The sequence below is a fragment of the Thermobia domestica genome, chromosome 18 (assembly GCF_964235325.1).
Source record: "Thermobia domestica chromosome 18, izTheDome1.hap1.1, whole genome shotgun sequence".
NCBI classification, from domain to species: domain Eukaryota; kingdom Metazoa; phylum Arthropoda; class Insecta; order Zygentoma; family Lepismatidae; genus Thermobia; species Thermobia domestica.
The window spans coordinates 184,399,895-184,416,342 of NC_137471.1; the positions used below are offsets into that span (position 1 = coordinate 184,399,895).

A 16,448-nucleotide genomic window follows, 5' to 3' on the forward strand; every position below is an offset into this window, starting at 1 on the left:
AGCACCACCACGCATCGAGACTCGGGCACTTACGCCACAAGTAGTTTGACAGTGTATCCCGGCGTGATACCACGCCCCATCTAATACATCCTACCTTTCTATAAGGAAGAGTTGAGTTGATTTTGAGTGAAGCGTCCCTTTCAGCAACGAGGCTATATGAGACGGGACCTACTAATTAACGTGGAATCCGAACCACATGAGCTCCCGCCGGGAATTGAACCCGGGTCTCGCATGCCGAAGTTCTATAAGGAAGAATGTACTAGGGTATTCTTAATGGTTAATGTCACTTACAAGTAATCTTCTTTACTTTTCAGATCCTCAAGAAGATGAAAGTGCATGCAATCGCCTTTACACTTTCTATCTTGCATTACGTTTTGACAAAAGATTTAGATCTTAAATTGTCTAAAATGGTCTTGATTGACCAAGAATTATCTTTCATGGAAATGGTGTTTGTGATGCACCAAAGATATCTGAGTAGATTCCGATGCAAAACAGTAATTGTGTTTGGACATTGTGAAGTTGTACATGGTTTCCACACTCTTAATATAGATGACAGCAGCATAGCTACAATAAATATACAAGTGAACACAAACCTAGGGCACGACATGTTCTCCGAAAACCTGGAAAATGTTATGCAGAGCGCCATTGAAATGAATTGTCATTCTTATATTTTTCTAGTTGGAGACATAGAATCTATGGAAAATTTTCTGGAAGGAGCTAAACACAGAACTTTACTATTCAGACGTGGAATCTTTCTAGCCGTTCCATGTACGAGAAATAATTCCTTATTACATGAATATTTTCTGAACGACGATAATTCAAAATTTATACCGAACCTTTACGTTGTAAGTCAAACCAGATTACAAAGAGGGACATATCATATTTTTACGTACACAAATTCAGTATTATTAAATAACATCTGGCAACAAACTTACCTTCAACAAAATGAACCGTTCTTTTCTGGTCAAGTTAACAATTTAAATGGTAAAGATCTTATTGTAACAACTGCCATATATATCCCTTTCCTAATATTCGAAAATGATTATATCTCTAAAGATACAGACTATTCTGGAATAGATTTCTTAATCTTACAAGAACTGGCAACAATGTACAATTTCACTTGGACATTTACGTTTCCAGAAGAAGAATGGGGCGAGTATCTAGACAATGGATCAGCCACAGGAATGATAGGAGATATCCTTAGTCAAAGTGCTGATATAGCTTTATCAGGATGTTGGCTCCAATATGACGGTTCTGGTCCCCTAGATTTTTCAGTGCCTTACTTAAAAATGTGCCTTACACTATTGGTTCCTCATGTCCTTCAGAAAGACAAAATTTTTACGATATTTTTACCATTACAACTCCACGTTTGGATCGCAGTTTTGGTATTCTGGGCATTCTGTGTTTGTGTTTTATATTCGATAGCCCATAGCCTGAGAGCTTTGTTTCCATCGCGTTCCCTAAGCAAATATACAAGTTTCCAGCAATGTTTCCTTACAGTGACCAGCTTATTAGCTCAATTAGGAATCACCTTACCAAAAGATTACTCTATTCGTCACATTGTTGTGTGGATGTTATTTGTTTTCTTAACAATCAGTTGTGCATATTCCAGTAAACTAGTGTCTTTTCTTTCATTCCCATTGTATGAACGAGGAATTCAAACAATGAAAGATTTCGTAAATAAAAATTTACTCTGGACTGCATACGACCCAGCCATGTATGAAATGCTCGAAGAAGGTGTTGAGGATGAATTCTGCATAATAAATAAATTTTTAGAATCTTTTGTATTTGATAATGGAAGCAATATGGTAGAAAAGGTACATTCAGGAAACTATGGCGTTTTTGTTGAATATTTAGATTCCGGAAGTCTTGCAGGCATTGAACATATTGACAAGAAATCGCTTAAGCTTCTAGAAATATTGAAAGAATGCATTTATATTACAGACGTAGTTTTTCTATTCCAACACTACTCACCATATACGGAAATCTTCAATAAACTTATTGAGTTATTGGTAGAATCAGGTATTATTCAGTTGTGGGATAATCATATGACATTGTTACACGCAAATCAAACTAAAGACCTTCTGTTTAAGAAAATGGACGACGTTTCTGGACCAAGACCAATAAATATCCATTCTCTCAAAGGAAGTTTTCTTCTGTTAGGATCGGGATGCCTTCTGGCTCTTTTGGGTTTCGTCGTTGAATATTATCCTATTTGGAATACCATCGCATCAGCTATTGCATTCTTACAAGAGCAACGACTTAAGTTCAATTTGTTTTGCCAAAGACTACGCTGGAGATGTAAATGTAATAGATAACGAAATTCACTTTACAAGTATGAAATGTTGAATTCCAAAACCGAAACATCAACCACAAATAATGAATGAACTTAAAAGGAGCTATTAAAATGGGCAAACAGTTTATTGTCGTTATAAACAAACGAACAGAACATGAAATTGTATTATAACTTTGACGGACTTTATGCTATAAAAAGTAATTGAATGACTGAGATAATCACATCAATAAATGTACACCTCACACAGCAACCAGCAACAAACATTACGTTTTCCTGTGGAAAATAAATTTTGTTCTGCCTACATTAAATGGACCTATAAATTCCCCCACTAGTGATCAAGATAAGGGGCTCATGTTTTCGTTTATCTGTAAGTATTTTTTTTAGATATAATTTTGACAAAATATGTGTTTCCAAAGAAAACTTTTCAATACATTTTTACATCAAATAATCTAGCAAGAGAACATAACTTTGAATGGCACCATAAGATGTCTGTGAAGATACCAAAAAGACTCAAATACTGAACGATTCTTATACTTATTTACTAACTTACATACATGTTCTTGTCTAAACTTCACTTTAAATATCATCGGAACTTAAATAACCTATCAATTTAGCGACAGTGAAAACTATGGGCTCCACACAAATCTCTGTCTCAAACAGTTTAAATATGGGGGACTTCAACGGTGTCACAATGTGACTATTCGTCTTAGCAACTCCGAAAGCTATGGATTCAACACTATATTTTTACGTCACTCTCTCAGTCTGCTAGTGCGGACTGAAGTATGACTTAAACGCATCAGCAATATTGCAGATACTATTCAGCTCTGCGATCTGAAAACTATGGATTCGATACTATTATTACTCGTTTTCGATCATTTATGTCACTGCCCACTCTTCCCCAGAGGAGCGTAAGACGAGTTGCACTCCCACAATATTATTTTGCAGATTATAAGTAAAATGTGTACCAAGTTTGGTTGAAATTGCTTTAGGCGTTCCAAAGTTAAGCTGGAATATACACACATACATACATTTTAAGTTCTTTTTCTAACAATTGAGTTGAAACTGTTTTCAGACGTATTAATACATTTACTACATGAAATTCAATAATTTCGTTTTATGAAGGAAACCATTTGTATAAGGCGACTTATGTAATATGTTAGTTCTTGCCTTCTCACAGAAGAATATTGCAGTATTTCTAGTGTTGTTTTATCTGTTAGGACACGCAAAAAGAAATCAAAAAATAATTGATGAATAATTTATTTTACTGTTGAATAATTTATGTTATGTGTTAGACGATCAAAGAAAGCTTGAACAAATCCATTTAATGCCTCAAATTTACACGTTCAAAGGAGTATTGTTCAAGAGACTTGAACAAGATTCCCGAATGGTCTTGAAACAACTTTTACACGATGATAGTGGTATTGAATCATGTTTTATATACTTGTTGATAGGAGGCAGTCCTAAACCAGTGATTGGAACTATGAAAACAAATGAAAGCGAAACTGCGTACTAATTTAGTTCAGACCTGCGCATGAAGAGCTATGATATTATCATATCTTTCCTAACTTTCTGCAGGCATTCGGAATTTCATAGATTATCGGTATATTAAATTATTTAGAAAACAGGTCAATTGATTTTGTAGCAACCCCCTTCAAATTTTCTCGAAGTATTTTGCTCCTTTTAAATTAAATGCGGGTTAGGTTAGCTTAAGTTAAAAGAGTAAAGCGCTGCTTAGGTATAAAATCCCTGTAGCCTAATAAGCTTCTTAAAAATCTGATTCTTCAAATGGCGTACTGATGGCAGAATCACACTCAAAAAGAAAAAAAATTAAACTGTTTCCCAAAATGGTATCACGAGGCAATGACTGCCTTTTGATATTATTTATGCTATGGCATCGAGCTCTGTTTAAAGAAAACCTAAAAACACAAGAAACCAAACGAAGCAATGATAATATATTTTTTCAGCCACTGGACTTACTACCCAAATCTGCATCAGACTTTCTTTACAAACCTATCTCATATTTGGTACTGGTTAAGAATAACCCGTCAAACAAATAGCAATGCTGTTTGACTAATACTGTTAAAATGTGTGAATGCGTATGAAAGAGGATTGTTTGGGATAATAATTTCCATGTCGGAACATGCCTGTATAATGTAGGAAACCAGTATTTTACGTTTAAAAGTTTAATGTTACCGTAGTTGGGTTCAAATGAGTGAATACGATGTCAAGGGTTTGTTGCACTATTCTTATTCTTATGATTCTTGCACTATCACCTCCATTGATGACGCGCCTTCTCCCAACGGACGTACTCTAGCGTGGGTACTTTTTTATGTTCCTGCCCTGACACTGTTAAATAGCATTCTCGATTTCAGTTTTTTTTTTCAATTTCGTATATATGGCATATGTCTGGGTGTACGCATTTGTACGTTACTGGAAAGCAAGTGCGCCGATCCTGGGGGGCCCAAGGGGCCCGACCCCGCAAAAAAACTCATGTGGGCCCCTATTATATTTATGAATATACAATATTTGGCATAATTTGAGTGCAATTTGTCTTAAAATCTTCATATATATATACCTTCTGCATCTGAATGCCCCTTCCCAAAAAAAAATTACAGAGAAATCGGCGCCCTTGCTGGAAAGTCATTGTAAAATTAACCTGCACGCATGAAAGCAACTGCTACCTTAAGAAATAACTCCTGAAATACTATATGTGAATTCCGTAACAAAATAATTGCATATTTTATAATAGAGTAGCATGTAATTATTTCCAGGGTACTTCAGTTTGCGAGCATGTCAATCTGTACGCAATTATTATTTTTTTTTAAATTATCCCAGATTAATAACAGTACAAAGCGTCTTATTAAAGCAAGAAAAGTCAGATATACATATTTTTCATTTGATGAACTCTTCTTTCTTAATCTGTACCCGATATTCTTGTATATTAAATTTTCAAATTAATACTTATACCTATCGATGCCTGAAAATTTAACAATAGTTATGGGCATGCAAGTATGCAAGTAACTACATAAATCGTGTATATTATCAATAAAAATACTAACAGTATCTTCCAGCCCAGATATTAGCTTTTGTTTATTATTATAAGCACAGTTTGAACATCAGATAATTATGAAAAAAGTAATAAAAAGATATTTATTTAACAACTACCGCTCTGTCTCAGGAGCCACCGTCATCATAGTTGTTTTGTATTATTCTGCACTGAACTCGAGCACTGATTGGCTATTGAATGCTCTTGAATTTGATAGTTTAGGACAGGACCGAAACAAAATTTCTTGAACGAAGCTATTGAATTCAAGACAAAAATTACGTCTTTTTCATCAAATAGTCTTGAGTGGTCTTGTTCAAGCTTTCTTTGATCGTCTACAAACAGTATAAGAACAAAAAGAAACTCAAAACTAATCTCCTTTTTCTAATATTTGAAAACTAATTTTAAATTTTAAACTTAGACTGTAAGTCGTTCTAGTATTCAAGGTGGGAAATCATTAAGTGCATCAATAGGTTACCTATCAGGTTCAGATGTCAAAAAATGTGAAATTTGAAGCAGAGATTAAACAATCAGATTTTCCTAGAGTAAATTTTCTACTAATGACCTTAGACCATGAGTTGTGACTAAAGTTCAAAGTGTGAAATTGACATTGTTTCAAATAAATCAATGTTAATCAATACCTATTAGGTTTCAAGTTCTAAAATTTTATACCAATAACCTTAGATTATAAGGTGTCCGTAAGATTAAACCTAGTATCAATAGTTATAAACATAATACGTACTTTAACCTACCTACGAACTTTCAGTAAGAAAAAAGTTGTCTTCATTTTGTTACCTTACACCTTGGTATAATGTAACATGGTTCGAAATTTTGCGACATCCTGTGTATATATTCACATTTTTGTTAGTTTAGTAGACATTTTGCAAATATGTTGAAAATCCTATTGTTTATTGTTTATTGTGGTACTGTAAAGTTAATTCGCAAAATTTTCATTATTTCGTCAAAGGAGTAATATTTAAGCATATATATATATATATATATATATATATATATATATATATATATATATATATATATATATAATATTATTTTCAGAATTTTGCTTATTTAATTAAAAATATTGAATTATTTTAGGTGGTAAGAATATATTTTGTAGTTTTCAGTGGTTTTTAGTTTATTTCCAATGGAAGTTTGATGCAGAGAATCTTCTAAGAAAACCTCAAAATTTTTGTTTCATAAATTCTTCAAAAAATTTTAAGGTTAGAAATTCAGGCACAATGTGTTCTTGGCACTTCCCTTTGTTTCGGTAAAAATTGTCTGGTATTGGATCATCAGAAATCTCTGCTGTGTTTGAGATTAGCGGCGCCTTTGATGTTAAGTGGATAAAACTTTCGTCTTATCGTTACGTTATCAACACTAGCCAATTCGTGCTTTTCTTCGTATTATTCTTTGTCTTTTATCGAAACCAGCAGTAGGAACCAGACATAGACATTTTCTCTCATCAATTTCGAAAAGTGTAAAACATGAAAGTGTTATTTACGTTAAAGTGATATATTTTGGGACATTAATAACCTTCTAAATTGGATTAATTCAGTGAGAAAATTTGAAATTCTCAATGGACGATAGATCTAGAGCCGCAAGTAATTCTTTCTAATTCATAACAAGAGTTGTTGGGTTCCGCAATATGCATTTGGAATTACATGGCTGTATGGTCCAGGCCACAGAAATTTGTTTTCTGAACACCGACGGAATCTCTCAATCCCCGAGAGTTGGTGTCATATTATTCTTGATGGTCCATACAACGACTGGATAATCAGAGGTAAAGGATTCTCCAAAATTTTTCTTCCAGAAGACTGACCAAGTGTGTGTGGTAAAATCCAGTTCGGTATCTAACCTTCAAAATTTTAGTTTAGTGACAGTGAAAATGGTGTTTTCTACACAAGTAGTTCAAGTTACTATAATGTACTAAAAGTTTAAAGGTTTTCCCCAGGAATAACACATATGCATATCTGCGATGTGAATGTAAGAAACACTCAATGGGAGAGACATGTTACTCGTATCGTTGTCATAACAATCACAAACGTATGTACCTTGTGTACATAGTTTACCCAAAATTTGAACCTTGTTTTTAGACCATGTAACATATAGAAATTATTGTTTTGGGTAACAAAGGTACTGCTAATTCTCTTTGCTTAAATTCTGGAAAATTCTCATTTGGTAAATATGTTTTGAAATAGCTGAAATAAAAATCTAAATGAATTCCCATTGCATTAATTTTCTATATCACAGTGCAAGTGAATTTTATGTGTGAATTTCAACGTACCGGTAAAGTGAAATTTTCGTTAACAGCTCGTTTCTTGATCACAGTATTCTGGTACCGTCAATCGCATTATATATTTTCGTAGTTAAATAAATCCTGATTCATGATACTGGATAGTAAAATAATTCACAATGTTTATGTCAGATTAGTTTCATACAAGAAAACAGCTGGACTGATCACTGATATATCCTTGAGAAAAGGGTGGTGGCTAGAAAGCAGGGTGGATTGACTTAAATCAGTCTGATTTAAATCCAGTGACGACGCCAGCTTTAAGTTCTTAGGGGGGCAATGGAGGGGCAGATACATTTTCGGGGGGGCGGCTATTTGCCATACCAGAAATGACATATTTATTACGTTTGACTTATTTTACATTACATTGTGTATTTCGTTGCTGTTTTTATATTAGACCTATATGATCTATATATTAAAATGCTACAGTACCAATTAAGAGCAACCGAGCTCTAACCTATAACCTTAGCATTCAAACCTTTGATTTGCGGTTATTTGTGATTTCACGTTTATAGCAAAGACAAATATTTTTAAAAGAGTGTATTTTAAATAAATTACCTAAAGAAATATTATTCAGAAAATGTTTATCCTTTTAAATTATTGTTCGAAGGCCTTTGCCTCTAATAAGCCTTCTGCGAAATAAATGTAAATGAATTGTGCTGCCATCTTTGGAGCTCCTTTAAACTACGCGTATATGTATGTGGCCAATCCTTTCGACAATGAGATCTCGGAAACTACAGGCTCTAGAAAGATGACGTTTTCACTGATCGATTGCAAATTTCATGTAGATTGTCCAGTTATAATTGAATATTTAAAAAACATGGACACTATTTCTTTATTACATTTTTACGGGTACATTGGAAGTGTTGAAATTAAAAAAAAAATGAAGCATCACATCCTAAGCATTATACATTCCAACACTACACTGTTGTATATAGGGGTTGTATATGTCTCAGTCGTTTGTTTCATGGCCAAATAATAATGGAAAAGGAAGGATAAGCACTTCTCCAGTCTAAGATGAACCTTTTTTTTTGGGGGGGGTGTTTTGCCCAATGAACACCATATTATTGACATTATAATTAATTGTGTATGTAATGTATTTGCTTATTACATACTGCATGCAAGAAGAAATAAAACACTGGTCATACATGAATTAGAAACTCCAACCGGAAGCTGGCTCAAATCTTGCAAACGATGCTAGATATTGAGAAAAATAATCGAAAAAAGTCTCCCCTTTATGATACCCCTTGGCTTTTTTTAATCAATACGTCTTTCACTTGTGTCTGTAAGGGGACATGTACAGATGTTGTAAGGAATGATAAGGAGATTTATGCTCATATGCGAATGATGCGCTGTGTAGAAAGCGCAGGTTCAGCTAGTTATAAATTAAAGTTATTTCAAGTAAAAATTTGTTACTACAAATAAGTAACGTCTGCACATGAAATATTTTTCAATGAAACTTTTGAAGCCTAAACATAAATTGAATTCGCGTGTGCTACAAGTAACACATTCGTCTATATGCTACGTCTCTCTCTCTCTCTCTCTATCTATCTATCTATCTATCTATCTATCTCTCTCTCTCTCTCTCTCTCTATATATATATATATATATATATATATATATATATATATATATATATATAGAGAGAGAGAGAGAGAGAGAGAGAGAGAGAGAGAGAGAGAATTTACAAGGATCTGCTGAAAATATCGTAGTCGAATCCAGAAGGAGTGTAGGTAATAGGTAGAAAAATGAAACCGTAGTTTAGAAAAACATATCTCTGTATGTACAAATACAAATTTTCATATTAATAATGAAATTCTTATTGTTTCTCAGGCCTCTGAAGTGATTATGTGTCCCCAAACAGATAATTTCACAAACATCCAGATCCTAACTGTTATAACATTTTAGTTCCACCAAGGAAAGTCACCGAAGTAAAATAATTAGGAAATCAGTGAAACACCACGGAACTCTCCTCCATTATATACAGTGGTGAAGATGTAAATGGCTTAGTATTAACGTGGCGGTTTCTCAACAAATTATGCTTTACATCCAGGATGATTAAAAGCAATGACTCTTCCCGAAGTCATGGATGCAATTTGTGACATTATTCTTGAAAATTACAGGATTTCAGCCAGTGGTGGATATAGCCCGGGGCTGGAGGGCCTAGGCCACCCCAGTTTTTAAGTGACAAAAATAATTTAAGCTATTATTTATATAATTTTTAAAGTGTATAGTAAACTCACGATATACTTATTATAGTCTGAGGTCTGGCTGCACCCCGCTTTCTCAGTTCTGGTCATTTCTTTGGAACTCGTCGGTAGCATAACTCAGAATGGCTTGGGTATGCGCAAAGTTTACGGCATAATGGGTTCCCAAAATATCTATCAGGAGAATAAAAGAGTAACGGCATTAAGAGAAGTCTTTTTCCAATTTGACCCTAATGCTGATCAATTTCGCTGACGAATAGTAACCATAGACGAAATATGGTTGCGCCACCATGATCCTGAAACGAAACAACAGTCAATGGAGTAGTAGCACTCTCATTTATCCATCGCCCCAAGAAGTTCAAGACACAGAAGTAGTTGAGAAACTGCTTGCAATATTCTTCTTGGATAAGTATGGAGTCGTACTCATAGACTACCTCCGCAACGGTCAGATATTTAATCCAGAATCTCTACATTACTTACAAAACTGAAAGAAAAATTCAAAGTTCAACGCCGCGGAAAATGAAAAGAAAGGAATTATGCTACTTCAGGAGAATACACCTGTCCATCAAGCCCCTGCGAACACAACTGGCATTGCATAATCTAGGGTTTCAATGTCTAGATCATCATTCTTATTCCGCAGATTTAGCTCCGTCTAACTATTACGTGTACTTATTTCCCAAACTTAAATAGCACTTGAAAGGACTCCATTTTAGATCTGATAGAGGTAATGATACGAACAGTGGTGCAAGGAAATCTTCAGATTTCTTAACTTTTCTGCAAAAACTGGAGCACTGTACAAAGTAGTATATTGAATATCGGGGGAAGCTTAGAAGAAGTAAAGCTTCACCATTCCACGTGCACTCCTTCTGGGTTGGGCTACGAATTTTTCAACAGTTCCTAGTCAATACGGTAGACGTCACGTCAGTACTTTGTAACAAAATAAGTAATGGAGCACTAATATATACCAATTACTAACGAAAGATCAGCACTCTGACAATACGTTTTATTGGGAATCAGTTTAATTCCATAAATTTATTATTATCATTTGCACAAAGGGAAAAGACAACTCTATTTATCCCCTTCAAAAAAATAAGCCCTGGTAGTTGCAAACTAAGCTGTTATAAGCACATGTTCTGAATATTGAAAGCCGAGAATAATGTTTTAGAAAAAAGAAGTTTTAAATAAAAAAAAATATGAAACTGAAAACTTCAAACCTGAATAAATACAAACAAAAAATGAAATCTTAGAGTTTTACGTCCCACGGTTATGCCGGTTAGGCTACAGGAGACGGTGATGATGGGTAATGAATGAAATGGTGGAATGAAGAAAGTGGGAAAAACGGGAGAACCCCAAGGAAACCCACGCGCAAGGTGTTTGTCCACCACAAAGTTCACTTGACGGGGCGGGATCGAACCCGGGACCCCAAGCACCAAATACAAACAAGTTACGTAACTGGTTTTACCTTTCTTTTCTTTCCAATCGAAGTCGATCCAATGAGAAGAAAACAAGTTGACCAAATCTACTATTGTTCGCTAGGTACAATAATTAAAAATCATAAGAAAGAAGTATAACTAAAATTTACCTCTAAAGATGCTAAATTAGAAAACAGAAATATGCGTGCATACCCAGACGCTCAAAGAAGAAAGCGTGAGGACTAATCTGTCACATAGTAAATGCATGGAAAGTGGACTACAATTTGACAATGAGATTGGCTACGATACTCATATAAAATACTATATGTAGAATGCTTAAAGATTTTAGGAGTCTGGGGGGGGGCAGTCTAGGTGGCAGCCAGGGGAGCAGAAGTAGCTACTAGGGGGGCGTTCGCCCCCCTTGCCCCCCTCTGGCGTCGTCACTGTTTAAATCACGATTTTAATCAAGATTTAAATCACTTAATTTTTTAAATAAAAATCGTTGATTTAAATCAAATTCCGAAGTGAATTAATTTAAAGTGAAACTAAGTAAAATCCCGTTTCGTTTCTGTTATTTCGATTATGGAAGATAATAATCATAATGCAATGAGACTGTAAGCACAGTATGAAAACGAATATTATGTAGCGAACGATCAGGGAAAATTCCGTTTGAACGGGTTACGGGTGAACCCTGCTTTCTTCTCTTTGTAACACAGGGTTTCGAAATTTCTGTTCCAACGGGGAAATCACCATGGACATTTAAGATGAAAACTCTTTTGTGTCCACGTCTATTTGTTTGTTTCCAGATAATACGGGCGTATTTAGAGGGGTCCGATCCCCTCTCCTAAAATTTTGGGCGAAATGTATGTACTAAATACATAGAAGTTCCTCGGGATAGTAATACGAGAAATTTGGATGCGTAAAAATATCGAATAATACTTTTGATGAAGTGGATACTTGACCCCATTGCAGAACATGCCGAGACCTGCGATATGATCGCAGAAAATTTGCCGCGCCTGTGCAGGAAAAATTGTCAGAGGAAATAAAATAGCCAACAGAAAAGTATAAAAACGTGCCTGCTATGTATAGATGTCTTAAGTGCACGGACAATCGCATTTGAACTGTTTTTCACGTCACATAAAGCATATTTTTAACAATTACAACTGAATTGATTGTTATTGATCTTGCTTTTTTTTTTTTTTTAGCAAGCTGGAACTGATCTTGATTTTTCTTTATTTTGGAATTCCTGTAGAAAAATTTTGACTTACAAAAGCTCATCGCATAAAGACAAAGAAAGTTCTGCCATCGGCTAATGTATAGGATCAGAAAACGATATTCACGAAGTAATTAAATATAGACTAAAAGCAGGGAATTCGTGTTATTATTCAGTTCAAAATCTTTTATCGTCGCGAATTGTGTCGAGGAATTTGAAGCTTTAAAATATATAAAACGATAATTATGCCTGTTGTGCTGTATGGTTGTGAAACATGGTCGCTTACGCTGAGGGAAGAACGCAGACTGAAAGTATTTGAGAATAAAATTCTGAAACGAATATTCGGAACCCAAAGGAACGGAAATGAGGAATGGCGAAAGTTCATGATGAGGAACTGCATAATTTATACCATTCACCAAACATTGTTAGGGTCATCAAATCTTGGAGGCTCAGGTGTGCAGGACATGTAGCAGAATGGAAGAAAGTAGGACCCCTTTCAAAGTTTTAACTGGAAGTCCAATCGGAAAACGACCATTAGGAAGACCTAGCCACAGATGGGAGGACAATATTAAGATGGATCTCGCAGAAATAAGAATACAAAATAGAAACTGGATTCAGTTGACTAAGGATATAAGTCAGGAGAGATTTTGTGAACATGGCATTGAACCTCCGGGTTCCATAGGTCATAGAATGAGTTAGTTAATTTTAGGCGAAATTTATGTGCTTTATATGTATTTCGTGCTGCTAGCTAGTTCCAATTGTTTAAAAATATGCCCCTGCCAAATATCAGTAACTTTCGTGAAAAGAAAAGTATCATGTTGATATACATTGCTGTACTTTTTCCTTAATGCTTAAGAAACATTGTTTGGGATTGAAATAGGTTAACGATTGGGAATTAATTCAAAATTAAAATCCAACACTTTTACTTAAATGGCATAATTAACATTTAATACTAATTCCTAATGTTTTTTTCTTCAGTTCGCGACTTGTATTATACGAAGAAAAAGATTTGATTTAAATCAAAAAATCGATTTAAATCAAAAAAATCAACAAAAATGATTTTTTTGAAAAAAAATCATGAATTTTTGCACCCTGCTAGAAAGTGATTATTTTTTTTAAAAAAATGACAATGTCCATGTATGAGTTGTTTTATTAGGTTAAGTTAGTTTAGTTTAGTTACGTTAGGATTGGTTATGTATTTTAGTTTAAGCTTATTTTATGTGATTTTGTTGTATGTTTTGCTGTGTCTTATGGGAAACATGTGTCAGTACGAAGGATGAACCTGGTATAAATGAGAGAACCGTGCTGCATGTGTGAGGTTGCAAAATATGCGTAAAACCCTCCAGCAGGTAGTAACCGTGTAATTTGACACTGATACAAAATAAGAAAGATGAAAAGGTAAATGAGAGATCTTGCCTACCACAGAATAAAATAAAATTAATGAGATTGAATAACTTTAATAATGTTGTATAACCAATCTGTTTCATATTTTTTTAATTTCTTCAATAATCTAAGAAAATGCTGAAAAATATGCATAATACAGTGAGTTAAGTAACATTTTTCTTTTAAAAAAATGAAATGATGAAAATTGAATTTACATATTAATAATGATTGGTGAAACTAAAGGAAATATATACTGTAGAATTTCGCTATATCAAAGGAGAATTCTGTTACCAAAATTCTCATTTCTTTATATTTCCTTCAGTAAACTTTTATATCAAGTTTTGAGCTATTATGTTAATAAAGTGTACAAGCCTTGAATTGAATATTTTTCTTTCGAAGTAGAAAATTGGAAATCCCACTCTAGTTTTAAGTAGTTGAGAATATGGTAATGATTACAACGTTTATGGTATACTGAAAATGCATATAGGAGTACACGAAAAAGTTCTCATTTCCAAAGATGAAGAATCACAGCTGTGGAAGATGTAGGAGTTTTTTTCTGAGTACGACCGGAAATTGAAGCAACCGAATTCTGAAGAAGAAAATTCATTTCTTTAGTTTTCTTAAAATCCTTAGTTTGGATTTCCATAGTCCTCATTGCCAACTCAACTGGGAGGTTGATATCCTGTGTCGGTAGTTTGTGGTTTGCAACCTTTCTCACGATGGGTTGCAGGCCTGAATGCCGACCTGCGAGTTGTGATGGAAGAGGCTTTGGAATCATCTTCCTTGAGTTCCATTTTCGGGAGACAACTGGCTTGGTAAATGGATCAGTGATTGTTGGTGTCATACCTACACGGGGTCCAATAGGTTCGCGACCACCAGTCAGTGATACATTTGCATAGTCCATAGTCCTAAGGAAACTGAACATCATCACACAACTTTATTTATTTATTTATTTATAAAAATTTGTAAATGTAAATGAAATGAAATCTTTAACTTTTACGTCCCACAGTTATGCCGGTTAGGCTAAATGAGACGGTGATTATGAGAAATGGATGAAATTGTGGAATGAAGAAAGTGGGAGGAAACGGGGGAAGCCGAGAAAACCCACCAGCACGGTGTTTGTCCACCACAAAGCCACACGACGTTAGCTGGGGTCGAACCAGGGACTCCAAATACCGGAGGTGAACGCTCTACGACTGACCCACCGCGCCCCATTATAAAAATGTGTACCAAGTTAAAATTTAAATAATTATATAAGTAAACAGGAATGTAAAAGTTCAGAGGATTCATGTCAATTGAATCTCATTTGACTTTATAATTTGTACCATGATGCTAGTTATGTGATAGTTATAATTCCTTACAGCTGCACATCAAGAATTATTTTGTTTTGGGTGGTTTCCAATACTATAAGACATTACTTTATATAGTATTGAAGCGGTATTTTTCTTTACCCGGAAAGACGATACGTCATTGTTAAGTACCACCATCTATATTCTCATAAAAATAGTACAGATTATGTATCTCACCAAATCCTTCTGCTACCTCAATCATTCTCCGCTAAACAAATATAGTTTTATTAAGATAGTGTACAAATGTATACCGAATTACGAAGTTTAAGGGGTATTCGGATTCGGTGGACCCCCGCGTCGGTGCGCCTGTGATTACGTACCTTTACGCCTGTGATTACCCAGAGGAGATCAAAATAATACGTCTGTAATATAATAATAAATAGAATAGTACAAGCAGTGTCCCTAAGGAATACTAAGTGTGCCCCCCCGGGAACATTGTTTCTGAAAGAAACAGTTTATTCTAATGAGAGAAAACTCAAACATACATTACTTTTCTACATTATCTCCCTACACGTCAACGCACTTTTCCCAACGATTCTGCTTTCTGACTCCGTCGGAAAGAAAGTAACACTTGTAACCAATTTTGCACCGCATCAATGACTTCTGCATCGGTTGCAAATCTTTTTCCCCTGAGCGCTTCCTTCAATGCTCCAAACATGTGAAATCGAAATTTCGTCCACTGCGATTCGTCTATTTTCCATCACCATACCCTCAACGACTTTCAAACTATCCCCAGTTGTTAACGTCGATGGCCTGCCAAATATTTTTTCCTCACATAAAGAAGTTCTTCCCTGTTTGAAACGCTGTATCCATTCTTAGATTTTGCTTCGCCATAAACAGCTGTCACCATACTGGGCTTGTATTCGATTCGACGTTTACGGCATGGGGTCAAGTTTCATCTCACAAATGTGAGATATTCTATTTTTGGCATAAATTTTAACTCCTCTCCTCTGTTAGGATACGCATTTTAATAAAAATGGCGTGACAACAAGCCAGTCCGCGCATGGCACCCTAAAATGTTCTAGGAGGGGCTATCTTCATGGTTGCTATATATTATGTTTGGTATTTCTGTTTGTATACATTTCGTGAGTCAGAGGGCGGCCCACCCTGCCCCCTTCGGGTGCCCATGAGTCAGAGGTAGATGAAAGTGTTAACTAATAAAAACCATCTCAAACGGTTAAGCCATTTTTTGTTCTGATAGACGACGTCTTTTTCATTTATATCCTATGTAGATAGATACAGATTAATAGCATTA

At 34.9% G+C, this 16,448-nt stretch overlaps 1 protein-coding gene across 1 annotated transcript; it reads left to right on the plus strand.

Moving 5' to 3' along the window:
* Positions 1 to 407: 407 nt before the first annotated feature.
* Positions 408 to 2,318, plus strand: LOC145675429 (putative glutamate receptor). Its single transcript, XM_081745836.1, has one exon. The coding sequence runs from the start codon at positions 408 to 410 to the stop codon at positions 2,316 to 2,318; it is 1,911 nt and encodes a 636-aa protein (XP_081601962.1).
* The last annotated feature ends 14,130 nt before the right edge of the window (positions 2,319 to 16,448 follow it).